The following is a 27,737-nucleotide window of genomic DNA, read 5'->3' as shown; positions in this document are numbered from 1 at the left end:
ACATATCTCTTAATATACTTTCCTCTTATACTGAAGATATGGCACTCATATACCTTTGATTTTATACAACCATCTTTAAAATATTCTCCCTTGCTGTCAGAACACATGTACTGTGTTTTTGTTTGAGAAGTATGTTCACCATATATTTTGCTCCTAGTTCTTTAATTAAGCACAGATGGAGCAAGTAGGCAGAAATAAAGGCCTGTATCTTGCCACTGACACCAGAACTGTATCCTTTTCCACTCATTATTCCCCAAAGGAGCAAGTACCAGACTGGTATAATCACTAACAATTCTTTTGCAGCATTTACCTACCTAACATGACTTCACAAAGAGTCTTCCAATCCTGGGACCTAAACATTCATTTTGATGCTGGAAGTTCTATTATCCCACTAGAATTTTGGTCACATTGCTTAAGGCTCTGTCCCTACAACATTACAACATTCAAATATTTTTTAAGTTTTGTCATTGCCATATATACTATAGTGTAGATTGAATGAGTGGGCTTGTCTTGCAAGTTTTGATTTGATTAAAAGGCTATGAATAACTTTAAGACTCTATAGAGAGAAGCTGGGCTCAACACTGAAAGTGAACAATACAGGAGAAAGGGGAGGTAGAAATAGAGAACAATTATTATTGTTCATTCACTCAGGTAGCATTTATTGTCAGTGCCAAGGACTTGTGCATCTAGTCACATATGGACAAGTGCTAATGGATGGCAGTAACTGATTCTATATATTCTTTTGGTTTGTTATTTTGATATTGTTCATTTTTAAGAGATTATCTAGTTCCAGGAAAATTATTTTTCTCGAGTGTCATTTTAGTTAGTTTATAATTTCTTATTTGAATTATAAATTGAAATGTTGCTATTATGATATATCAAAAAGTAAGATAAAATAATTTGAACACTAGCATTTATATATGATTTATTATATACATTTTCTTAAGGTTTTCTATATTTTTTTCATTCTTACAGCAAAGAGGATTTTGAGTCTTCATATGAGGTAAGTGCAAAAATAGTTGAAAATTAAATATAGTTGATAACAAAGCAGATTATGATATTTTTGCTCATGATATTGTTTTAGTTTGGTACCTTTATTAGACTGGAAACACAGATTAGTGTGCCTTTAAAATGATAGAACTATTTATATATTTGTAATGGCTATAAAAAGTAACAATAATTGGGGTGCCAAAATGGCTCAGTTGGTTGAGCTTCAAACTCTTGATTTCAGCTCGGATCATAACCTTAGGGTTGTGTAGTTGAGTGCCACATTGGGCTCTGTGCTCAGTGTGGCATCTACTTAAGCTTCTTTCTCTCCCACTCCCTCTCCCTCTGTCCCTTCCCCCACTGTCTTTCTCTCTCTCTTTAAAATAAATAGATAAAATCTTTAAAGTAATAATAATAAAAGTAATTATTCATGCAAAAATATTTTATCAGCTGTCAAAAAGTATATTTTATCAGCTGTCATTTATGATTTAATTTATCTTTGCTTATCAAAACATATAAAATTTCATTGACCACATATTCCCTGCTTTAGAAAATTGAAATCTACATTAATTAAATAAATAGCAAATTTAGTTTTAATGTATTTTGAAACCTTATGTGACTTATGCCAAATAGATAGCAACCTAAAGTAAATTTTTTCCAAGTATTAATTCTATTATATATGCATATTTTGTTAATAATTACTTTTAATCGAATGAGTCATCAAATGAACTGATTTCAATGTACTAAAAAAGCACACTGGCTTCTTTTGTGTTTTTTCTTTATTTCCAATGTATTCATATACTGCATTCATTACAGTAATTCAGTAAGCCCTAGATTGCATTAAGTACTGACTTCAATTCAGCTTCTCACTTAAAATTAGTTGAAGCTTCTTACCAGAGGGGAGGTCAATGGAGGGATGTATAAAACAGATATAAATGGCTTAAGAATACACTTAATTTGGTAAGCACTGAGAAATGTATACAGTTGTCGAATAATTATATTGTACACTTGAAACTAATATAACACCACATGTTAATTATACTTGAATTAGAAAAAAGAAAACAATGATGCTTGGTGAGCTGGGCATGGGATTTGGGGAGATAAGTGTCTGCCTGTGATACCTTAGCTTCAGTCCTTGGCTCTCTGTGTTTTTTTAAAGATGTATTAATTTATTTGAGAGAGAGAGAGAGAGAATGTGTGTGAGCTTGGGTAGAGGCAGAGGGAGAGGGAGAGAGAGAATCTTAAGCAGGCTCCACACTTGGCACCAAGACCAAGGTGGAGCTTGAACCCAGGACCCTGAGATCATGACTTAAGCCAAAATCAAGAGTCAGACATCAAACTGACAGAGCCACCCAGGCACTCAGCTTTCTGTGTTTTTGTAAGGACATCATTCTTCTATGGGTTTGGAGGAGGGGTACTGAAGTCAGGAGTACTGGATTGTATTCTAATAACTTATCTTGTAGCAGCCATAGAGATAGGTCACCCCTTGAGGAAGAGGACAAGATATGCTCTGAGGAAGTGGATTCTTGGTCAGTCATCCAAGGAGGAGGGTCTTGGGCATGTGGAGGGGGAGACTCTACCTCTATTAGAATCGCCCTCTCTTGGATCTAGACCTTTAAAAGGGAACTGTATGGATATGAGATTCAGAATGGGGACAATAAGATAATGTGGAAGACAGAATAATGGCACCCCCAAAGATGTCCATATCCTAATCCCTGAAACCTTTGAATATGTTACCTTAGCATGGCAAAACAGACTTTGCAGATGTAACTAAGTTAAGGATCTTAAAGTAAGGAGATTACCCTGGATTATGTGGGTGGACCCAATGCAATCACTAAGGGCCCGTAAAAGAGGGAAGGAGGAGATCAGAGTCATATCTGCCAATAGAAGCAGAGTTTGGAGTGATGAGGCCACCAGCCAAGGAATTCAGGAAGCTGGTAAAAACAAAAAGGCAATAAAATAGGTTCTCTCCTAGAGCCCACCAAAAGAATACAGTCTTGCTGACACGTCAATTTTAGCTCACTAACTTCCAACCTCTAGAACTAGGAGTTAATAAATTTGTGTTTCTTCAAGCCAAAAAAAAAACAAAAAACAAAAACAAACAAACAAAAACCTTAATTAACTTCTCAATGTTGGTGTGGCAATATCTTACTTTTTCAGAAGTTATCATAACTCAATGTAAATTCTCCACAAGCCCTAATTTTATTTTATTTCCCCAAATTTTTGTTATTTGAAAAAAAATCAGCATTTAGAATGTCATATCTACCACCCAACAAGCTTTCAGTTGTTGAAAGATACACTGAAATAAAGTGTTTAATGGGATATGATAACCATCTTCTTGTTTTTTAAATTACTTTTTTTTAGAAATGGAACATCCAGTTGGCAGCTAAAAGCTTTTCCCTCAAATTCCTAGAATCAAGGTTCTTTCCATAGTGTATATGGTATAATCAATTTTTTAAAAGTAAGAACTGATAAAGCTAGAAATTAAGTTGGTAGCAACTATTGCCAAGAAAGTGAATAATTTTTTGATGTTCCCAAGAATATGCTCTGCTGCACAGAAGTCTGTGAACTACTGACTCTAAGATTAAAACACTAATATGCATCTGTTAAATGGATAAGCTTCTCTTTTCTTACAGTCAGAAGACATTGAATCCTTGATTCCTAAAGGATTGTCAGAGTTTACAAAACAGCAAATTCGCTATATTTTGCAGGTGAGATGGGGTCAAGAGTGGGTATGAGATCAACAATGACAACTAGCCAAGGATGCTTCCATTAATTAAGAACAGAAAGTTCTAAATAAAAATCCTGTTTCACAAGAGTTGATTATACTTTGATTAAACAAGTGTTGCATTATAGTTTGTTCAGACTGTTACTCATATCAAATACCTTAGCATTTAGTTAAGCTTTCTAGAAGTACTGTTCTCTGCCATGGAATGGCCCTATTCTCTCCTCACTGCTATAGCACAACTTGACTCTAATTTATAGCTTTGCCCTTATCTTCTCCATTTTCCATTATACCCCTCCCCATCCCAGCCCTTGTTGGTGAGAGTTGGGAAAGACCAGTGCCTTGCTTTTTCTGATTTGTGGAATGACAGAGACTACTGGAGCAGTGAATTTCCCTACAATAAAGGAAGAAACAGAATATAGGTGCTAAAGGAATATGGCTCAAGAGTACATCTTTTTGCAAGAAAAGATTGCAAAGATAAATGGATCAAGTTTTTTTCTCACTCTGTAGATCTCTGTTTTTAATTGGTATATTTAGACCAAGTTGTAATTATTGATGTTAAGACTAGCTCTGCTATTTTTATTTTTTGTTTTCTGTTTGAGGTTTCTTTGTTTTGGGGGTTTTTTTTGGGGGGGTTGTGTTTTTTGGTTGTGTTTTTTGTTTATTTCCTGTTTTCTTGTCTTGCTTTCTTACGGATTAATTGAAAATGTTTTAGAGTTCCATTTTTATTTATCTCTGGTACTTTTGAGTGATCTCACTATAGCCTTTTTTTAAATAATAAATTTATTTTTTCTTGGTGTTCAATTTGCCAACATACAGAATAACACCCAGTGCTCATCCTGTCAAGTGCCCCACTCAGTGCCCATCACCCATTCACCCCCACCCTCCGCCTTCCTCCCCTTCCACCACCCCTAGTGCGTTTCCCAGAGTTAGGAGTCTTTATATTCTGTCTTCCTTTATGATATTTCCTACCCATTTCTTCTCCCTTCCCTTCTATTCCCTTTCACTATTATTTATATTCTCCAAATGAATGAGAACATATAATGTTTGTCCTTCTCCGATTGACTTATTTCACTCAGCATAATACCCTCCAGTTCCATCCACGTTGAAGCAAATGGTGGGTATTTGTCGTTTCTAATGGCTGAGTAATATTCCATTGTATACATAAACCACATCTTCTTTATCCATTCATCTTTCGATGCACACCGAGGCTCCTTCTACAGTTTGGCTATTGTGGACATTGCTGCTATAACCTTTTAATTGGTTGCTCTAAGAATTACATTATATATCCATAATTTATCCCAGTGTATTGGTGTCAACATGTTGTCAGTTTCAGTAACTGTAGAGAATTTTGCTTCCTTTATCACTCTTTACTCTCCACATTTATAACATAATTATCTTAAATATTTCCTCTTTGTGAATTGAGTTCCACTGTTAGAATTTATGCTTCAACCATCAAATATAATTTAGAAAATGCAAGAGAAGGAAAGCCAACTTTGTTTACTGATATTATTACTTCTGATGCTATTTCTTTTTGATGTTCTAAATTCCTTTCTTTATCATTTTATTTCTCTTCAGAAACCTCCCTTCACTCTTTTTTTTTAGGGTGGGTCTGTTAGTGACAATGTTTTTTTCAGTTTTCACCATCTGATAATGTTGTGATTTCCCCTTCATTCCTAAATGTTATTTTCATTAGATACAGAATTTGTAGCTGACAGTTCTTTTCTTTCAGCACTTAAAAATGGTTTGCTATGTCCCTCTGGCCATTAAGATTTCTGATGAAAATTATGCTGTCATTTAAATTGTTATTACCAATAGTTAAGATTTCTCTTGCTGTTTTCAAGGTTTAAAATTTTTAAATTATCTTTAGTTTTAAGAAGTTTGACTGATTTGTCTGGGGGTTGATTTCTTTGGGTTTATTCTGTTCCAGATTTGCTCAACTTCTTGAATCTATACTTATGCTTTTTGCTAGCTTGGGGAATTTACAGCCATCATTTCCTAAAATACTTTTTCAGCTCCACCCTCTTGCTTATTTTTTTCTAGGATTTGTGTGACATGTATGTTAGCTATGTCTTATACTCTTACAGGTCTATGAGGCTCTGTTCAATTATTTTCCAGTCGATTTTCTCTCTGATGTTCTGATAAAGTACTTTCTAGTCCATCCGTTGAGGTTTTTGGTTTTTTAGCTAGTGAGTTTTACAATTCTAGAATTTCTATTTAGTTATTCTTTACATCTTCTATTTCTTTTCTGAGATTTTCTGTTTTGTGGCTTAGACTTTCTATTTTTAAATCTGTTTGTAATTTTTTATTGGATTATGTTTATGATGGGTGCTTTAAAATCCTTATCAGACAATTCTAATATTTGTTACCTTGATGTTGGCATTTGTTAATTCTTTTTCTTATCAAGGTAAGATTTTCCTGGTTCTTAGAATGACTAGTGATTTTTTAAAGATTTTATTTATTTATTCATAAGAGACACAGAGAGAGGCAGAGACATAGGCAGAAGGAGAAGCAGGCTCCATGCAGGGAGTGCGATGTGGGACTCCAGGATCACGCCCTGAGCTGAAGGCAGATGCTCAACCACTGAGCCACTCAGGCGTCCTGATTAGCGATTTTTTAAATGAAACCTGGACATTTTGAGTGTTATAGTTCTGAATATATTCAAATCTTCTGTTTTAGTAGGCCTCTTTTGGTACTGAAATAACAGAGGATATGGGGGCACTGTTTGTTACTGCCAGCTGGGTGTGGAAGTCCACCCCACTTAGCCTTTGTTGACATTGATCAAGGGCGGACCTTCTTGTTTCTCTTGGGCAAGGATAGAAATTTTGATTTCCTATGAGGGCCCCACTGATTTCACCATGGTTTGGATGTAGAAAGGTGCCTCATTACTGTTTTCAAGTTGGCCTCCACTGACACTGCAAGGTTGGTGGCCTCATTTCTGTTGAGCAGTGATGAAAGTCTGGATTCATCATTGAGAAACCTCTGACATCACCCCAGCAGGAAGATGAAGCCATATAATATTACTACTGGATAGCATGAAAATCTAGGCTCCTTTCATACTCTCAACTGAACAACAGTGCTTGGGGTTCTCATTTTTTCCCCAGTGGGGTGAAGGTTCCCTATCTCCACCCTGCCTTCTCTAACACCAACCTGGCAAGTAGTGTTGGTGGACCTTTTTAGAGCCTGGTGAGGGAGAAAGTCCTTCTTGGCCTTTGATGGTTTGGGTCGAAATAAAGTTGAAGGTTATTCTATGTGGTGTTTGGCTGGAATAGAGTGGTTATTATCTAAAAGTTCTCTGCCTTGCTAGGTTGCTCTTTCATTGGTCCCTTGGCTAGAGAAAGCAAACTTTTCTAAAGACTTCTGCTGTCTGTATCCAGTGGGGTTTCTGAGTTACTGACTTCTCCAATACTGGCTTCTGTGATACATGAATTAAAAAGAAAGCCCAGGAACTCACTTCTGTGTTATTTTGGGGGTCACAATGTTCCTAACCAGACTTCCTTCTTTCCACCTTACTGTGTCTTTTTATGTTTGTTTTATACATAGTAATGTCCAGGGCTTTTAGTTATACTTAGAAGGAATAAGGAAAATATTTCTACTCCATCTTGCCAGAAATGAAGTTGCTTGTTTTTAAACCCATTTTTAAAAGAAGTGAGTTTAATCTATTGAAAGGGATTTTCTTCCACCTCTTTAAATTTGAGATGTTTCTATACTTCAAGGTTAAACTTAATTAGTATTATCTTCTCACCTCAGGAAAAATCCCGGCATTTGGCAGCATACTTAGGATATGCATTTTATTATTTATCATAGCTATGATATCTTCAGGAATACTGATTGTAACATACTTGTAATAACATATTTGTGCATGTTAAAATGCCTTGTATCACTATTCTGATATTGTTATATAAAAAATAAATCTGTTAATAAGTTTGCCTATGGGAAAAGAAAAATAAGACTACTATCACTTATATTGTCTGTAACTGCTAGTAAATACAAACCATCAATCCTTTTCTTCCTCCAGATGAGGGGTATGTCTGATAAATCACTCCGGCTAGTGCTGTCCACATTCAGCAACTTACGGGAGGAGCTTGGACATCTTCAAAATGACTTGACAGTAACACTTATTTTGATTTTTCTTTACAAAGCCTTCCTAGTTCCTAATTTCCTAACATAGAAATGAAGTCATTTAGTCTAACCTTTCAAAATTTAATACAATGCAGCAATATTATGCTCACCCAGACATAGTTATTGTCTTGAAAAGATTAATTGAGGTTCAAAGAGGAGATAAGAGCTCTCCAATGTCAAAATGAAAGTTGGGTATGCACTTATTATTTAGTTTACCACTAAGGTAATTTAATACCTATAGCCAGGAAGTATCTTGAAAAATTAGAATAATATAACTCATTGAATGGGAATTCCCCCTTTTTTTCTGTAATAATAAAGCATACTCTGAATTTCTCTGAATACTTGAAAACTTCTTTCTCAAGGAAGTTAACCTTTTCTATTTTCCATTTTAGTTGGTGTTCTTGGTGCCATCAGCTATATACATTCAGAATACCTTCCATATAATGAATAACTCCCTGAAAACTGCAGTGTGTTATTTCATTTCTGGGTTCTGATGAACATATTTAGACTCCAAAAAATTAACCACCTGCTAGGGTTAACAAGGAATCTTTGTAGATTGAGACAAAACATTAAAATAATTTGAAGATTCTGCTTCATTGAACTTAGAATTAGTTCATCAAAAGGTCTCTTAGAATGCAGGTTTTTTAAGTTTCATCCATTTGTATCCTATATTTTGCCTGACTGTTTAGAATTATGTTTTATCAGGCAACTGCAAATGAAACAAGTGCTTATTTAAGCCTTCCAATGTAAACGAGTCTTTGTATTATGTGTTGACAAGTTTCTGTAATTCTGTATCTTAAGAAGTAATTTTGCTTTTAGTCACTGGAAAATGACAAGGTAAGACTTGAGAAAGACTTGGCATTCAAAGAAACTCAAATAAAAGAGTATGAAGAACTCTTGGCATCGGTGAGAGCAAATAATCGCCAACAACAGGTAAGTTGATATCTTCATTGATGATAAACTAAATTGATAGCTTTTCATATCCAGAATAACTGACACCTTATAGTTATGACATACAATCCAAAAGGAATTAAAGTATTATGGAAAAATTTATTCATATGAGAATTGAGTGGCTTTATTTCCAATGACTGAAAGCCTTCTCATAAAAACAGATAACCTTGTATACTTTAGATATAAAGTATGTACAATCCACAATTATCTGTGCTGTTGGGTAACAAGAATTGTATAAATATTTAAAAGCTAAGTCCACTCATTTAATCTACTAATGTGTTGGTAAAAAAAAAGATTTTGTAGGTCTTAACACACATTTGTGCAGCAAATAAGTGAATTAACTCTAGAAATACTTTCCAGATGTCTGAGCAGAGATAATTTCTAAGAAATTGTAATGAGTCTCTAAGGCTTATCCTTTCCTAATCTTCATGTTCATGACAATCCCAATTTTTTTTCTGTTTCTGCACAAATAATCAGTCATTTTGGCACCTACTAAAAGGCAAAATAAAGTATTGTCAAAGAGCATCAAGAGTCAGATTACAAAATTGAAACACTGAAAATTCATCCAGTCTTGATTCCTTCTCAAAATAAGCGTATCAGACTAGGGGCAAGAATCTTTTTTCATGACTGATTTAACTTACCATTTGAGGATAACTAAGAGAACTGGGCATAGAAAAATATTTGCTTTATTCCATTGAATTAACCAATTAAGAGAGCACTCTCCTGCAAAAAAATGTGGAATCCTTTTGTCTTATTTACTTTGTCTTCTTTATAGCAAGGATTTCAAGACTCAACCTCAAAATGTCAAGCTTTGGAAGAAAACAATCTCTCTCTTCGACATACACTATCAGACATGGAATATAGACTAAAAGAACTGGAATACTCTAAGTGTAATTTAGAACAAGAGAATAAAAATCTTAGAATACAGGTATTAAATTTTATTTTAAATATATGTTATTGCCTTATTTATACCATTGTATAGTATATATCCTTTTCCTTTTTAAAAAAAAAAGACTTTATTTATTTGAGAGAGAGAAAGCCAGAGACAGAGCATGAACGGAGGGGAAGAAGCAGGGGGAGAAGCAGAGAGAGAAGCAGACTCTCCACTGAGCAGGGACCCCAACAGGGGGCTTGATCCCAGCATCTTAGGATCATGACCTGAGCCAAAGGCAGACGCTTAAACAACTGAGCCACCCAGGCACCTTTATATATCCTATTTCTCTTGAGAAAATACATGGACTGCTTTCTGATGATTTCATGTAGTTATGTCTCATCTCTCTACCATTTGAGCTGTATAGCACAATTCCTAAAAATAGCTCTTATTATTTCAATGCCCTTACTTAATCATGTAATTTTTATCTAATAATAAGTCTTATAATATGTATTTTCTTCATAACTATCTGATTACAGAACATTATTTTGCCTTGTGTAGGTTTCTGAGACTTGCACAGGCTCAATGCTGCAGATGAAAATGGATGAGATTGGCAACCATTACATGGAGATGGTAAAAAACTTAAGAATGGAGAAAGATAGAGAGATCTGCAAGCTAAGGGTATGTTGATCCTATAATGCATAAATACACAGGTCAGCACAAACTTTCTAATAAAATAATGATGGTTTCAAGTGTAAAGCTACAAGGAAAAAGCAACTGAAGGTAGAGTCAGGAATATGACATAGAACCTTTTGTTTAAATACATATTACTTTGTGTAGAATATTGCAAGTTGTTTTCTAATTTAGGTTAATCTTTTCTAAAAAAGCAAAAGACATAAAGTTCGGTGTTTTGGTTTATTTATTTTTATTTATTTAATTATTTATTAGTGGTTGAGAGGAACCCTTCATGATTTTACTTAAAGTGTGCTTGTGCAGTCAAGAGCAACATTTGAGATTATCTAACAAAGCTACTGTTTGATTTATTAAAAATCCTCACTTGAGGGAACCCTGGGTGGCGCAGCGGTTTGGCGCCTGCCTTTGGCCCAGGGCGCGATCCTGGAGACGCGGGATCGAATCCCACGTCGGGCTCCCGGTGCATGGAGCCTGCTTCTCCCTCTGCCTGTGTCTATGCCTCTCTCTCTCTCTGTGTGACTATCATAAATAAATAAAAATTAAAAAAAAAATTAAAAAAAAATCCTCACTTGATCTTGAAGGATGATATAAATAGTAAGAACTTTGTCATGCACAAGGATAAGAACAATGTTGAATTATGTAAGTGTAATTCACATCAAAATTAGTGTGATATTTGTGAGAATAAGTATACATTGCCTTATCTTGTAATTCTAGATCAAATTGACTAACTCTTAATTTACTGATTCCTACATACAGTTAAATATACTTAAGTATTAAATGGGAAAAAACAATCATAGTTTTTTCTCTCCAAATATCATGGTAGAATTTCTTCCAAAAAACAAAATAAAACAAAATATAATTTGTGCAAGACTGCCAATTTTTCTAGCAGATTTCCTTCACTTGTTTCTTTTTCATCCCAACATTACTAATAACACTTTAACTGAACAGCCATTTATGCACCCATAATGTAGCAAAGAGGAAAATGGACAGGATTTGGAGTCAGAATAACTATCTTGGAGTTGCAGCTATGTTGCTTACTAGTTGTGGGACTGTATGTCATGTAACCTCTCCCTTAATCTCATTTACCTGTTTTGTAAATAAGGATTTTAATAACACTTATTTCACAGGGCTTCTGTAAGAATTGAGATAAATCATGCAAGAGGAATATTTTGTGAACTGCAAAACACAATATAAAATTGGTTATTATTAGTGAGTTTTCCTTAATTTGTATTTGAAGGAATCTAAAGTACCTATTTTCTTAGCTTTATTTTAATTCTTGTTGCTTAAGACTGTTACTTAAGTACTGCTTAGCCCTAAATAGTAAAAGCCATCTTTAAAAAATTGAGAAATTCCTAATTAGCATTTTAATTTGTATTTTCCATTCCTCAAGCTCTACAAATGTTTACAACTATTGGTACTTTGATCTTCATTTCATAACTTTCTGTATGACTTTGTAACTGAACCTCTTAGAACTCAATTACCTATTTCACAAATCAGATTTAGAATTCTTCTTTATTTCAAATCACTAGACTCAGTTAAATCAGTACCAAAAAGATGTTTCAAGAAGAGAAGGAAGTTACAGTGAATTTCAATTCAAGCTTCATGAACTGACAAGCTTGCTGGAAGAGAAGGATTCCCTTATAAAGCATCAGTCAGAGGTAAGCATCAGTCAGAGGTACCATACAGAGGTACAGAGGAACTCAGTTAAGTATGATAAATATTTCCCATGAACTAGAGAAGGGCACATTTCCAAAACACACTTTATTCATGAAGTAGAATGTAACTGACTGTGAAGAAATAGAAGATTCATATTTTAGGAGATATAATTCAAATGAAAGCAAGAAATGAAACCAAAAAAGAGTGTTATTGTGCATTTAATATTTTTAATATTATATCTTATTAGCAATGAAACTCCCAGTATGACTGTGAGCTCTTTACTCTTTATTAGCTGCTTTAGCAAAGGACTGTTTTATATTCTTTGTATCTGTAGCATGTGGCCCAGGATCTGTTATAAAATGGTGGCTAATGTTACATTGCTGTTATTGAACTAATGTTGCTTGCAGTAATGATCAGTGATAGACCTTCTGCTAGGAAACAATACCTACTTCCACACTGAAGTTTCAGTACTTGTAAAACATACATTTTCAAGATTCTTATGAAAAAAATGTTCTCACCTTTGTCTTGAGAACCATGCCCATTCAATATCATGTTATCCCTTAAATATAGAAATTCTATGCCAGTTAGTGAATTCCTGCACAGGCATATTATGTAACTTATTAGGTACCATGAAGCAATAATATATGGTATTCAACAGGTGGAATTGGAACATTCTATGTCCAAGCTAAAAGGGAAGGAAAAAAGCAATTATTCTTAGTAACCTTGTAAAATGATGAAACATACGCCTTACCTCATGTTTCTACAGTTTTGAAATAATTATATTTTCTTTTATTTGTAAGGAACTTTCAAAGTTGAGACAAGAAATTTATTCATCTCATAACCAAATCTCCAGTGGTGGAAGGACTACTATCACCACTAAAAAGTAATGTATTTTTAAATGAAATTTGAATATGACTTTGGCTATTATTTAATCCCAGTTATAGCATGTTTAATTTATATATATTATATATATTTATATATATATTTATATATATTATATATATATATATTTCTAGTTAGTTAACAATAGTGTAATATTAGTTTCAGAGGTAGAATTTAGTGATTCATCACTTACATATAACTCCCAGTGCTTTTATTTAAGTACAGTTGACACACAAAGGTACATTAATTTCAGGTGTACAAGGCAGTGATTCGATTTCTGTCTATGTTATGCTTTGCTCACCACAAGTATAGCTACCATCAGTCACCATGAAACATTACAATATCATTGACTATAATCACTATGCTGTGCCTTTTATTCCTGTGACTTATTCATTCCATAACTAGAGGCCTGTATCTCTCATACCCCTTCACCCATTTTGCCCATGCCCCAGCCACCTGCTTTCTGGCAATCATCAGTTTGTTCTCTGTATTTATAGGTTTGATTCTGCATTTTGTTTAGTTGCTGTTTTTAGCTTCCATATATGAATGAAATGATATTTTTCTTTCTTTATCTGACTTATTCCACTTTACATAATACCCTTTAGTTCCATCCAGTTGTTGCAAATGGCAAGATCTAATCCTTTTTTGTGGCTGAGTAATATTCTATTATATATCACTGCTTCCTTATCTAGTTCCCTTATCAATGGACACATATTGCTTCCATATCTTGCTTAAATAATGCTGCAATAAGCATAGGGGTGCATATATCATTTCAAATTAGTATTTTTGTTTTGTTGGGTAAGTACTCAGTAGTGGAATTATTGGATCATATGGTATTTCTATTTTTAATTTTTTATGGAAACTAAGCTGATTTCCGTGGTGGCTGTACTAGTTTATATCCTCATCAACACTGCATGAGGGTTCCTTTTTCTCCACATCCTTGCCAACACTTGTTATATCTTGACTTTTTTATTTTAGCCATTCTGATAGGTGTAAAGTGATATCTTACTGTGGCTTTGATTTGCATTTATCTGATGATCATTTATGTTGAGCATTTTTCATGTGCCTGTTGGTCATCTATCTTTCTTCTTTGGAAAAAGAAGTTCCTCTGACCGTGTTTTAAACAAATTGTTGGTTTTTGGGTATAGATTTGTATAAGTTCTTTATATATTTTGGATATTAACCCCTTTTAAAAAAGATTTTATTTATTCATGAAAGACACACAGAGAGAGGCAGAGACATAGGCAGAGGGAGAAGCAGACTCCCTGTGGGGAGCCTGATGTGGGACTCATTCCCAGGACCCTGGGATCATGACCTGATCCAAAGGCAGGCGCTCAACCACTGAGCCACACAGGTGCCCCTGGATATTAACACCTTATCAGATATATCATTTGCAAATATATTTTCCCATTCAGTAGGTTGCCTTTTTGTTTTTGTTGATGGTTTCCTTTCCTGTGCAACATCTTTTTATAGCTTATTTTTTCTTTTCTTTCCCTTGCTTTAGGATACATATCTAGAGAAAGTTTGCTATGACCAATGTCAGAGAAATTAGTGCTGTGTTTTCTTTCTCTTTTTTTTAAAGAGATTCATATCTGTATGTAATGGTAAAAATACCTAGAAATGGCAATATTTTTTGTATATTTTTTATGGGAGTTGGATTTGCCAACATATAGTATAACACCCAGTGCTCATCCCGTCAAGTGCCCTCCTCAATGCCCGTCACCCAGGCACCCCAACACCCCGCCCACCTCCATACCACTACACCTTGTTCATTTCCCAGAGTTAGGAGTCTCTCATGTTCTGTCACCATAACTGATATTTCCCACTCATTTTCTCTCCTTCGCCCTTTAATCTCTTTTACTATTTTTTATTTTCCTGGAAGAATGAAACCATATGATTGTCCTTCTCCAATTGACTTACTTCACTCAGCATAATACCCTCCAGGTCCATCCACGTTGAAGCAAATGGTGGATATTCGTCGTTTCTAATGGCTGAGTAATATTCCATTGTATGCATATACCACATCTTCCTTATGCTTGTATTTTCTTCTAGGATTTCTATGGTTTTAGGTCTCACATTTAGGTCTTTGATGCATCTTGAGTTTATTATTGTGTATGGTGTAAGAATGTGGTTACATTCTGTGTGTTGCTGTCCAGTTTTCCCAATACTATTTGTGGAAGACTGTCTTTTCCCCTTTTGCTTCCTTTGTCATAGACTAATTGACCATATAAGTGTGGGTATCTTTCTGGCCTTTCTATTTTCTTCCTTGGCATATGTATCTGTTTTGTGCTAGTACCATCATGTATTGATTATGTACTTTCTAATATATCTTGAAATTTGGAATTATGACATCTGCAACTTTGTTTTTCTTTCTCAAGATTGCTTCGGCTATTTGAGGGTCTTCTATGGTTCCATAAATATTTTAGGATTATTTGTTCTAGTTCTGTGAAAAATGCTGTTGTGTTTTTAAAAGGGATTGTATTATATCTGTAGATTGCTTTGGGTAGTATAAGTATTTTAAAAATATTAAGGCTCTCAATCCATAAGCATGGTATATGCTTCCATTTGTGTTGTCTTCAATTTCTTTCTTCAATGCTTTACAGCTTTCAGAGTACAGTCTTTTACCTCCTTGCTTAAGTTTATTTGTAGGAATTTTGTTCTTTTTGGCACAATGAAAATGGAATTGTTTTCTTAATTTCACTTTCTGCTACTTCATTACTAGTTTATAGGAATCCAGCAGATTTCTGTACTTTGATTTTGTATCCTGTGGCTTTATTGAATTCATTTATTACTTCCAATTGTTTTTTATGGAGTCTATAGAGTTTTCTATGTATAGTATCATGTAATCTACAAATACGGAAAGCTTTACTTTTTCTTACCAATATGGATGTTTTTTATTTCTTTTTCTTGTCAGCTGTGGCTAAGACTTTCAGTACTAGGTTAAATAAAAATGGTAACAGTGGACATCCCTGTCTAATTCCTGATTTTAAAGGAAAAGCTCTGTTTTTCACCATTGAGTATGATGTTGGCTGCAAGTTTTTCTTATGTGGCCTTTATTATGTTAAGATTTGATTCTTCTGAAACTCATTTTGTTGAGTTTTTTTAAAATCATGAACAGATGTTGAATTTTGTCAAATGCATTTTATGCATCTATTGAGATGATTATATAATTTTTATCCTTCCTTTGTTGATGTGGTGTATCATGTTGATTGATTTGGGAATATTGAACCATCCTTCCATCCCCAGAATAAATCCCAACTGATCATACATAGTAAACGATCCTTTAAATATATTATTGATATATTATTGAGCTTCCTAACATTTTGTTGACAACATTTGTATTTATGTTCATCACAGACATTAACCTGTAGTTTTCTTTTCCTGTGGTGCCATATCTGGTTTTGGTGTCAGGGTGATACTTGCCCCATAAAATGTATTTGGAAGCTTTTATTCCTCTTTTCTGAGAATAATTAGAGGTGAATAGGTATTAATAATTTTTTATAATTAAAATTCAATTTAGTTAACAATGTGCATTATTAGTTTTAACAGTAGAATTTACTGATTCATCAGTTGCATATAACACTCAGGACTTATTACATCAAGTGCCCTCCTTAATGATCATCACCCAATTACCACATCCCACCACCCTCCTCTCCTTCAGCAACCCTCAGTTTGTACCCTATAGTTAAAAGTCTCTTATGTGTTCCCTCCGTCTGTTTTTTTTCCGTCTCTGTTTTCATCTTATTTTTCCTTCCTTTCCCCTGTGTTCACCTGTTTGTGTCTTAAATTCCACAATAAGTGAAATCATGGTATTTGTCTTTTTCTGCCTTTTTTCAATTTACATAATACACTATGGTTCTATCCACATGGTTGCAAATGGCAAGATTTCATTCTTTTTGATGGCTGAGTAATATTCCATTATCTATATCTATACCTATACTTATACCTATATCTGTGTATATAACATCTTTTGGTCCATTCATCTGTCAATGGATGTATGGGCTCATTCCATATTTTGGCTATTGTGGATATTGCTGTTATAAATAAACATTGGGGTGCATGTGCCACTTCAAATCACTATGTTTGTATCCTTTGGGTAAATACCTAGTACTACAATTTCTGAGTCATAGGATAGCTCTATTTTAACTTTTTGAGGAACCTCCAAACTGTTTTCCAAAGTGGCTGCACCACTTATCATTCCCACCAACAGTATGAGAGTGTTCCCTGTTCTCTACATCCTTGCCAACATCTATTGTTTTCTGATTTGTTAATTTTAGCCATTCTGACTGGTGTGATATGGTATCTCACCGTGATTTTGATTTGTGTTTCTCTGATACTGAGTGATGTTGAGCATTTTTTCATGTATTTGTTAGTCATTTGCATGTCTTCATTGGATAAATGAATGTTCATGTCTTCTGCCCATTTCTTGACTGGATTATTTCATTTTTGGGTGTTGAGTTTGAAATGTTCTCTCAGATTTTTTGGTACTAGCTCTTTATCTGATATGTTATTTGTGAATATCTTCTCCCATTCAGTAGGTTGCCTTTTAGTTTTGTTGATTGTTTTCTTTACTCTGCAAAAGATTTTTATCCTGACGAAGTCTCAATAACTCATTTTTGCTTTTCTTTTGCTTGATTCTGGAGATGTGTTTAGCAAGAAGTGGCTGTTGCTGAGGTCAAAAAGGTTGCTGCTTGTATTCTTCTTTAGGATTTTGAAAGATTCCTGTCTCACATTTATGTCTCTCAACCATTTTGAGTTTATTTTTGTGTATAGTGTAAGAAAGTGGTTGAGTTTTATTCTTCTGCATGTGGCTATTCAATTTTCCCAACATAATTATTGAAGAGACTCTTTGTCCATTGGATATTCTTTTCTTCTTTTTTGAAGATTAGTTGACCATACAGTTAAGGGTCCATTTTTGTGATCTTTATTCTGTTCTATTGATATGTCTGTTTTTGTGCCAGTACCATACTGTTTTCATGATTACAGCTTTGTGATACAGCTTAAGGTCTGGATTGTGATGCTTCCAGCTTTGATTTTCTTTTTCTACATTTCTTAAGCTATTCGGTTTTTTCCTGGTTTCACACAATTTTAAAATTGTTTGTTACAACTCTGCAAAAAATTCTGGTGGTATTTTGATATGGATTGCTTTGAATGTTTAGATGGGTTTGAGTACCATAGACATTTTAACAATATTTGTTCTTCCAATCAATGAACATGGAATGTTTTTCCATTTCTTTGTGTCTTCTTCAATTTCTTTCATAAGTGCTCTATAGTTTTCAGAGTACAGATCTTTTACCTCTTTGGTTAGGTTATTCCTAGGTATCATTGTTTTTGGTGCAATTGTAAATGGGATCAATTCCTTGATTTCTCTTTCTTCTGCTTCATTGTTAGTATATAGAAATGCAACAGACTTCTGTGTCTTAATTTTATATCCTGTGACTTTGCTGAATTCCTGTATCAGTTCTAGCAATTTTATGGTGGAATCTTTTGGGTTTTCTACATAGAGTATCATGTCATCTGCAAAAATTGAGTTTGACTTCTTCTTTACTGATTTGGATGGCTTTTCTTTTCTTTCTTCTTCTTTTTTTTTTGTCTGATTGCTGAGGCTAGGATTTCCAGTATTATGTTAAACAACAGTGGTGAGAGTGGACATCCCTGCCATGTTCTTGACCTTCGGGGGAAAGCTCTGTTTTTTCCTATTGAGAATGATATTCACCGTGGGTCATTTATTTATACTCTTTATGATGTTCTGGTATGTTCCCTTTATCACTACATTTGAGAAGGTTCATTATTAAGAATGGATGCAGTATTTTGTCATATACTTTTTGTACATCTATTGAAATGGTCATATGGTTCTTGCCTTTTCTTTTATTAATGTGGTTTATCACACTGATTGATTTGCAGATGTGCAATCACCCCTGCAGCCCAGGAATAAATCCTGCTTGTTCATGGTAAATAATCCTTTTAATGTACTGTTGGTACCTATTAGCTAGTATCTTGGTGAGAATTTTGCATCCATGTTCATCAGGGATATTGGTCTATAATTGTCCTTTTCAGTGGGGACTTTGGTATGGGGATGAAATTAATGCTACTCTCACAGAATGAGTTTGGAAGTTTTCCTTCCACTTTCTTTTTTGGAACAGCTTCAGAAGAATGGGTATTAATTGTTCTTTCAATGTTTGGTAGAATTCCTCTGGGAAGCCATCTGGCCCTGGACTCTTGCTTGTTGGGAGATTTCTGATTACTGCTTCAATTTCTTTGCTGGTTATGAGTCTGTTCAGGTTTTCCATTTCTTACAGTTTGGGCAGTTTATATGTTTCTAGGAATTTATCCATTTCTTCCAGACTGCCTAAATTTTTGGTATATAATTTTTCATAATATTCTCTTATAATTGAATTTCTTCTGTGTTGTTTGTGGTCTTTCCTCTTTCTTTCATGATTTTATTTATTTGGGTCTTTTCTTTTTGATAAGACTGGTTAGAGGTTTATTGACCTTGTTGATTCTTTCAAAGAATCACCTCCTAGTTTCGTTGATCTATTCTACTGGTTTTTTGATGTCTATGTCACTGATTTCTGCTCTAATCTTTATTATTTCTCTTCTCCTGCTGAATTTTCGCATTATTTGCTGTTCTTTTCCAAGCTCCTTTAAGTGAAATGTTAGGTTGTGTATTTGAGACTTTTCTGGCTTCTTGAGGCAGGCCTGTACTGCTATATACTTCTCTCTTAGAACTGCTTTTTGTTGCATCCCAAATGCTTTGAACTGTCATGTTTTCATTTTCATTTGCTTCCATATGTTTTTTTTTTCAAACTTTTAAGAGGTTTTTTTAATTGTCAAAAGGCAGAGGGGAATAACATGAATGAAACCAATTCTCTTCATAATATAAATCTCCTTTAAGGCATGAGGTGAACGCTTTTAATAGTTTGCTTTTTTCATAGTTGGTTGCTTTTACAATCTAATTAAAAATTATTCTTTGTACAAATATTCTGTCTGTGATGTTTAATCTACCCATCTCTCAGAGCAAGGTACTGAGGTACAGAGTTAGTAGACAACTTACCAAAAACCTAAGAGTAGAACTATTACTAAGCCCAAGTAAAAGGAGAGTTCATTCTGTGTTTGCTACAGCAGGCTCACTACTTGATAGGACTCCAGAGCTTGCCACAGCTCTCCAAACAGTCGTTGAGTCTTGAACAAATTGCTATGAAATTGCATCTTCCCTCTAGCATCAAGGAGAAACCAGAAGAAGGGTTTAATTCTACTTTCATTTCCTGGATGTCCTATTCATTCTTTAGTAGGATGTTCTTTTGTTCTTTAATTGTCATGTATTTGTTCTTTAACCTTCATGTATTCAGTAGGATGTTCTTTAACCTTCATGGTCCTTCCAAAATTTTTCTTGTGGTTGACCTCAAGTTTCATAGCACAGCGGTCTATGCTATGATCAACAGGATGAATATTGATGCACCTTGCTTTCCAGCATTAGCTGAAAATTCTCGCCCCCTACTCTTCAGTGAGCCCTCACAGAAGAGCAATCACTCTTGTTTGTCTCCCCAGTCTCCATCAGAGCTCTGTGTTCATCCTACCTGTTACAAAACTCCAAATTTTAGGGACTACCATGGTGCAGACCAGAACTACTCTTCCCAGGGAGTGTCTGGCCATATTTCTGCCTTTTATTGGAGCTCTCCCAGGAAAGTTGTGGCACAACTATATGGTTCAAAGTTTATGGCAACACAGAGCAGAAAGCAGGCACCTAGATTTGCTGTTCTCAGCCAGGTTCCATGCTCCTTTGCCTGGCAAAAGTGCCACACTTAGGTGCCACCAATTCTTCTCGTGACCCAGATCTTCAAACCATGATGTCACATCTGGGATTCTACTCTGCTTCCCCACCATTAAGCCAGGCATGTACCCCACTGTATCAGACTTCTGAAAGTTCCAATTCTGTAGTCCATTGCTTATAATAATTTGTGGTAGCCTCCTTAATCAACCTTCCTCCCTTCTGCCTTATCCTCAGCTATATCCACAGGATTCAAGTCTCTGCACCTCCTACCTTCCAAATAGTGGTTGCTTTTCTACTTATAGACTTGCAGTATTTGTTTTCTTGGGCCTCCAATTGATTTCTCCTATATTTAGAATTATTTGATACCTATCTAGTTGTATTCAAGGGATGAGGCAAACTTAGAGTCCTACTACTCCTCTGCCATTGTAACTCCTTTCCATAATTCTTTAACTGGAAGAATTCACCTTTTAATTTTTTATTTATTTTCTTTGATTTTTTTTTTTTTTAGAGAAGGAGACAGAGAGTTAGGGATAGAGAGAGGGAGAGTGAGGCAGGGAGTAGCAGAGGGAGAGAGAATCTTTAAGCAGGCTCCATACCCAATGTAGAACCCAATGTGGGTCTTGATCTCACAACCCTGAGATGAAATCAAAAGTCAGATGCTTAACTGAGCCACCAGGCACCCCCTAGACATTTTTTTGACAATTAATTCAATTTTGTTACTAGTAATCAATCTGTTCAGATTTTCTATTTCTTCTTCATTCAGTTTTGGAATATTGTATGTTTCTTGGTATTTATTTATCCTTTTCTTCCAGGTTATCCAATACTTTGGCCTAGATTTTTTACAGTATTCTATATAATGCTTTCTAATTGTGTGGTGTCAGTTGTTACTTCTTTCTTTCCTGATTTTGTTTACTTGAAGTCCAATGTAGATCTTTATATCCTCCATTGTTCTCCTCATCACATTCATGCTTTCCTCTAACTTCTTGAATATACATTAAAAATATTTTTAATAGATGCAACCATGACTACTTATTTCTTGTATCTGTCATTCCTTGTTCTGTTTCTACTAATTTTTTCTCCTCATTATTAACCATATCTTCCTGCTTCATTGCTTTTCTACCAATTTTTTTATTGAATGCCATATATTATAATTTTACAACTTGAGTTCTGAATATTTTTGCTTCACTGCAAATATTCTGTGGTTTTATTCTGAGGTGAAATTACTTGGATACAGTTTAATACTTTCAGATCTTGCACTTAAACTGTTAAAACCTGCAGTCTAGGACTAATGTCATTCCAATACTAACACAATATTCTTTTGTAGTTTCTTCCTGACGCTCCCTGCATTAGGAGATCTTTCCATTCTGGTTAGTGGAACACAACCTATTACCTTCACTATGTGAACTCCAGGGATTTCCAGGCTGCTCTTTCCAATGGTTCTTTCCCCAGCTTTAGTAGCTTTCCCACATGCCTACACTAATCAGTACTCATCTAAAGACTTGTGGAGAACACTCTACAAGTCTCTTTTCTGTTATCTGTGTAGCTTTCTCCTGTCTGGTGTTCTGCCCCACACTGGCTGTTTTGGCATACCTTTACTTGAAATCCGGTCACTTCAACTTTGTGAGACTGAAGGGATTTATTTGGCTCTTTCCCTATCCTGTGACCAAAAAAATTCCTAAGTATTGAGCTAGGCACTAGTAGGGCTCATGTCATTTGGTTCTCTTCTCTAGGATCATTGTCTTATGCTCCCAGTGGTCCATAATTGCAAAAGCAGACATACTTTTTGCTCATGCTTTTGAAAATAATAGTAGTAAAGCTTCATACATTAAGAGGTATTTTCTTTTTAGAGCTAAAAGTCATTCAAAGCCAATTTAACTTAATATGGAGAATCAAACTAGGAGTCACTAAAAAGGAATGAGAGTCATTTTTTTGTGCAGCTGGTAAACTAACTTTTTTTCTGTATAGGTATAGGACACAATATCCAATCCTAGGCCTCCTTTATGATGACTATGAATATATACCACCAGGTAGAGACACACAGACTATTGTGATTGAGAAAACAGAAGACAAATGGATTTGTGTAAGTTCTTTTGTGTATTTCTAGTTCTATTAAGAATAGAAATTTGCATATATTCTATATATAACAACCTTCAAAGATGTAGTAAACTATCAAAGTAAACTCAAATCTTCCAGTTCATTTTTTCTCTTAAAGATTTCCCCAGGTTTTCCTTACTGATATTAGTATGAATTAAGAAACTTTAGAATGATTCATACACAGGTAATATAATATTTTTTAAACTGATTCTACTCAATTAAAAAAACCTTCATTTTTTTCTAAAGCAGGTAGAAAATATTATAGACAATTATGAAGGATAGTGTATGGAGAATAGGCATGTTTTAATAGAATTTGTCTTTCAGTCTTGAATGTGGTACTTATTACTATAGTTAGAAAATTTTCAGTATTTTGAAAGCAAGGAAGTGTGTCTTTCTCAATTGACTGTAAGATCCTCCAGCTTTAAATCCCACAGTTATAGTGAGGCTGGTGAAGAATACTTTGTCATGTACTCTAATATCTCCCTTCTATAACATCCTCCAAAATGACCAAGTGACATGGACCTTAGCATCTTTTTAAGTAGGCCAATACATTGCTAAGTGATGCTGGTTATTAAAACCCTCTTCCTAAAAAGGAATCAATGCTACTAAAACTTCTACTTATTGTCTAATTATGGTCCTGCTAACCTTTAATCATCAAATAGGATATATTCATCTTAGTGCAGTGGCTCTCTATTGGGGCAAATTTGCCCCCGAGGGGACATTTAGCAATGTTTGGAGCTATTTTTGGTTTTCACAACTGGGGAATGGGTACTATTGGCATCTGGTGGATAAAAACCAGGGATGCTGCTAAAGATCATACAACAAATAGGACAGTCTCTCACAACAAAGAATTATCTAGGCCAAAATATTAATACTGCTGAGGGTTGGGAAATCTTAACATGACAGAATCACCTTGGGGTCTTTTCTTCTTAATTGTATACTCCTACACTACTGCCAAAGGATTTTTAACAGTAAACCATTGATAATGATGGGAATATATGATATCCCTCAAGTGTAATGGACATAAAAAACTTTGAGAATCACAGGTCTAAAACAACACAGAATCTGACTTTAACATTGAAAATGACAGACTTCATTATGTTAAAAACTGCTTAAATACTAAAAGCAGGTAAAACTAATTAATTTATGGTTATTAAAATCAAAAGGTGGTTATCTTTGAGGGCAGGTACTGATTGGAAGGAAGTGCTAGGAGGGCTACTAAGGTGCTAATGTGTTGTTACTTGATCTGGGTAATGGTTGCATATATATGTTCAGTTTGGAAAAATTCATATTGTTGTATACTTACATGTATACTTTTTCTATAGGTTTATTACGTGTGAATAAGTTTTAAGATGTCTATACTCTGAGGAGCAATATATAAATATGCAGATGTCAATTATTCTGCAAAACCTTTTTTTTAAAAAAAATTTATTTATTCATGAGAGACACAGAGAGGAGAGAGAGAGAGAGAGAGAGAGAGAGGCAGAGATACAGGCAGAGGGAGAAGCAGGCTCCATGCAGGGAGCCTGACGTGGGACTCCATCCCGGGTCTCCAGGATCAGGCCCTGGGCTGAAGGTGGCGCTAAACCGCTGAACCACCCGGCCTGCCCTCTGCAAAAGCTTTTGAAGAAATTTTAAAATTGCAGATTTATAGTTAATAAAACACTGCAGACATTGTTAATAAATTACTGCAGATGTATAGTTAATAAAATTAAGTCTGTTAAATAACTCACTCTAAAAATGAAGTCAGTCGGAGAAGGACAAACATTATATGTTCTCATTCATTTGGGGAATATAAATAATAGTGAAAGGGAATATAAGGGAAGGGAGAAGAAATGTGTGGGAAATATCAGAAAGGGAGACAGAACGTAAAGACTGCTAACTCTGGGAAACGAACTAGGGGTGGTAGAAGGGGAGGAGGGCGGGGGGTGGGAGTGAATGGGTGACGGGCACTGGGGGTTATTCTGTATGTTGGTAAATTGAACACCAATAAAAAGTAAATTAAAAAAATAAAAAAAATAAAAATTGAAAAAAATAAATAAAAATGATATTTTAGTTGAATAAGCTGAAATATTTGCATAAACAAAAAATTTAAAAAGTTTTTATCTCTGAAGACCTTCTCTAATTACAATCAAGCCATCAATCTTGATTATATGGTTACCTGTTTTCAATGAAAGCAACCAACATTTGGAAACTTCCCCCCCAAATAATTTGAGCTTTGACATATGTTGCGTTTCTTAGGACATTAACAGATAATTATGTCAATCAAATGATAAAGGGTACTTGATGGCCTAAGAGGCAGATGACAGCAAGGGAAAGTCAGCATAGGATTTAAAATTTGTCACTCAGAGATTTGATACTGAAATTTAAGACTGGGAAGCAACTACTGCTACTAACCACATGTGCATCAATGTGAGAACTTGCCAAATGAAGGGTCTACAGAATAGTAGTCATTATTTCTCTCTCTGTTAAAAATGTGCAGCAATAAACTTCAAACTTGATATCTGAAGGGGACTAGATACTGAAAGGAAGTTCAAAATATATTTTAGTAAGTTCACAGATGATAAATCTATATTTGTTAACAGATATGTTTGGACATATTTAGCCTCAAAATAAGACACCAAGTAAGAGGTCTACCCAATCTTCCCTTCAGTAATTGAAACATATACTTTGACTAAAGTCAGATAAACCATTGTTTCACTGAATATACATGTAAAAGTTACCACAAAATACAGTACATTTCCTTTGGTTTTATATACATATATATTTAAATCATTTTCTATAATTGTATACATACAATAAGAATATCTTAAATGAATTATGAACCAGTTGTAAACTAACTTTCTTTTTCTTTTCTAGCCATGAATGGACTTCCAAATCAAAGGAGCTTTTGTGTCTACATTAGTACTTTATTTTCCATTACTAAGGGCCAATCAATAATTTGAACCATGCTACTACTCAGTGAATCTAATGAAATGAATTAGTTCTGCAGATGACAGTTTCTCCAGCCACTACCAGGCCTTTCTATCACATTTTTGTATTCAATATAGCAACACATTGTTTAAACTCCAATTCCAGACACTGTAGAACATAATCCACTGTTTTTCAATAGGGTGCTTCCTAGACACTGAACTAATTTGTTGGAGTAGAGATTTTACAATTTATTCCATTAGAAGATTTTCTCTGATATTAGATGTGCAATTCAGCTACAAACATAAATACTGTTTTTTAACCCCCCAAAAAGAGGCAAGAATTGAGTTTTTAAAAAGTTCACTACATTGTATATATAGCATATATTTGCTTTTCTTACATTAAACTTCATGACTAAAAGAGATGCTCTATTACATGCTATTTAAACCTTTCAGAGATATAACTAAATCACAGGTGATGGTTAATTTCATTTATCGGGGAAGTAGGATAATATCTTTTAAAATAACTAAGTCCGCTAAATTACATATTATACTATTATGGTTCTAAGAACATATCAGTGGCTTGGCTTGGCAAATCTGTTCTTTTGAAGTAGATCATCTTCAAATGAGCCCACTCACTTCCTTAAAAATATGTAATACTATATTGTAGGAATGGATTGAAGGAAGGTGGACTTTTTTATAGAAGTATACAACATGTTACATTGAATTTTTGCATAAGGTTTAGAGAATAAGAACAAGAACAAATACTTGACACTTGTATCCTGTTTGGGAGAAAAAGATTTTATAGTATGCAATGCACTTAGAAGTTGGTTGATTAACTGGGTTCTAATGACTTTGCAAAGTGAACAAAACTATTTTCCAAATACATGAGTAGATAAGAATGAAATTTCTTAATTTCAAATCCTATGGTTAAAGTTAAGAATTGGTGAAAATTAAAATGTTTCCATTTGACAAAGTACAGATTAAAGCAATAAATATATTTGGTTTACATGTGATTGAGGCTTTGCATGAAATATCTCTAGATATCTATATAGTATTGTCATGCCTTACAATTATATTTTAATAATTATTCATTATACTAAGAAACTATTAAGATAGGAATGGATGAGGCATTACACTAAATCAAGCTATAAATGAGGAGATACATGCTTTTAATACTTTTATACAAATATTCAAATAGGTCTTGATATGAAGCTAAGAGCTTTATTATCTTAACATTTTGACTAAAATGTTAAGCTCCATAATTGGATTAAAACAATTCCAATTTTATCAATATTTTGTGATAGAAAATGTTAGTATTCTTCCTGAGCTATATAGTCCTTACATTTTCCCCTTTGGTGTAGGAACAACATGGCAGTTTCTCTTCTGCTAACTACACATGCATGTAACTGTAACAAAATTATGCCAAATTATCTACTCATTACATATGATATAAATGGAAGTTTTTAGTAGCCTGATAGAAAACTGTTGTCATAACTGTTTGAAAATTAAAACAAGTGTGATTTTCCAAAATGTTCTTAAATAAAAATAACAATGTCTAAAATTTGGGGCAATTAAGAAATTAACAGCTCAGTGATTCACTTGATCCATGCATAATTGAATGGGTATTGTAACAAGGTGCTCATTATACTTAACAAACTTAAATGTATGTATTCCTTTTCCAATTTGTGGTTAAGCTCAATAAAAATAGCGGTGGTTTTTTCCTCTCACAAGTTTCACACAGCTTATCTTTGAAAATTGCAAAGATATTGTCAAGTGAGAAATATCTGTTTATCTAATTTCTATTCCAGTATGTTTTGCTTTAGATATCAAATGAAATGGAGACTGTGCAATTACATGCAAGGTAATTTGTTTAAGTTTCTAAATAAAATATATGAAGTATCTGTATGGTCTTTATGGAAGTCCTAGTAAGAAACATATTTTTAGCTTTGCTGTATATTTTCATCAGGAAGTTATTATCATGTTAATGTTTATGTTAGAACTAAGAAGCACCACTCCAATATTTTTTAAAAATGCCTGATGAGGACTACTAGAGCTAACACTGTATGTAACATA

General features: G+C 34.3%; 1 protein-coding gene across 3 annotated transcripts in view; it reads left to right on the top strand.

Annotated features, from left to right (window-relative positions):
* The window catches only part of POF1B (POF1B actin binding protein), a 108,959-nt gene extending 81,568 nt beyond the window's left edge, over positions 1-27,391 (top strand). Inside the window, exons 8-17 of one of the 3 annotated variants that reach the window (XM_038587816.1) lie at positions 976-1,003; positions 3,624-3,698; positions 7,731-7,823; positions 8,654-8,767; positions 9,561-9,713; positions 10,218-10,337; positions 11,879-12,007; positions 12,806-12,888; positions 22,624-22,738; positions 25,612-27,391. In XM_038587816.1, coding sequence (XP_038443744.1) covers positions 976-1,003; positions 3,624-3,698; positions 7,731-7,823; positions 8,654-8,767; positions 9,561-9,713; positions 10,218-10,337; positions 11,879-12,007; positions 12,806-12,888; positions 22,624-22,738; positions 25,612-25,617 — 916 coding nt within the window. In that variant the 3' untranslated portion in view covers positions 25,618-27,391. Of the gene's footprint in view, positions 1-975; positions 1,004-3,623; positions 3,699-7,730; positions 7,824-8,653; positions 8,768-9,560; positions 9,714-10,217; positions 10,338-11,878; positions 12,008-12,805; positions 12,889-22,623; positions 22,778-25,611 lie in introns of those variants that run through there. The other 2 variants (XM_038587818.1, XM_038587815.1) reach the window with 2 other exon arrangements.
* The last annotated feature ends 346 nt before the right edge of the window (positions 27,392-27,737 follow it).

This window comes from Canis lupus, chromosome X (assembly GCF_011100685.1).
Source record: "Canis lupus familiaris isolate Mischka breed German Shepherd chromosome X, alternate assembly UU_Cfam_GSD_1.0, whole genome shotgun sequence".
In the NCBI taxonomy this organism is placed as follows: Eukaryota; Metazoa; Chordata; class Mammalia; order Carnivora; family Canidae; genus Canis; species Canis lupus.
The sequence above is the reverse complement of the archived record's forward strand: the minus strand, read 5'-3'. Positions and strand labels throughout refer to the sequence as shown.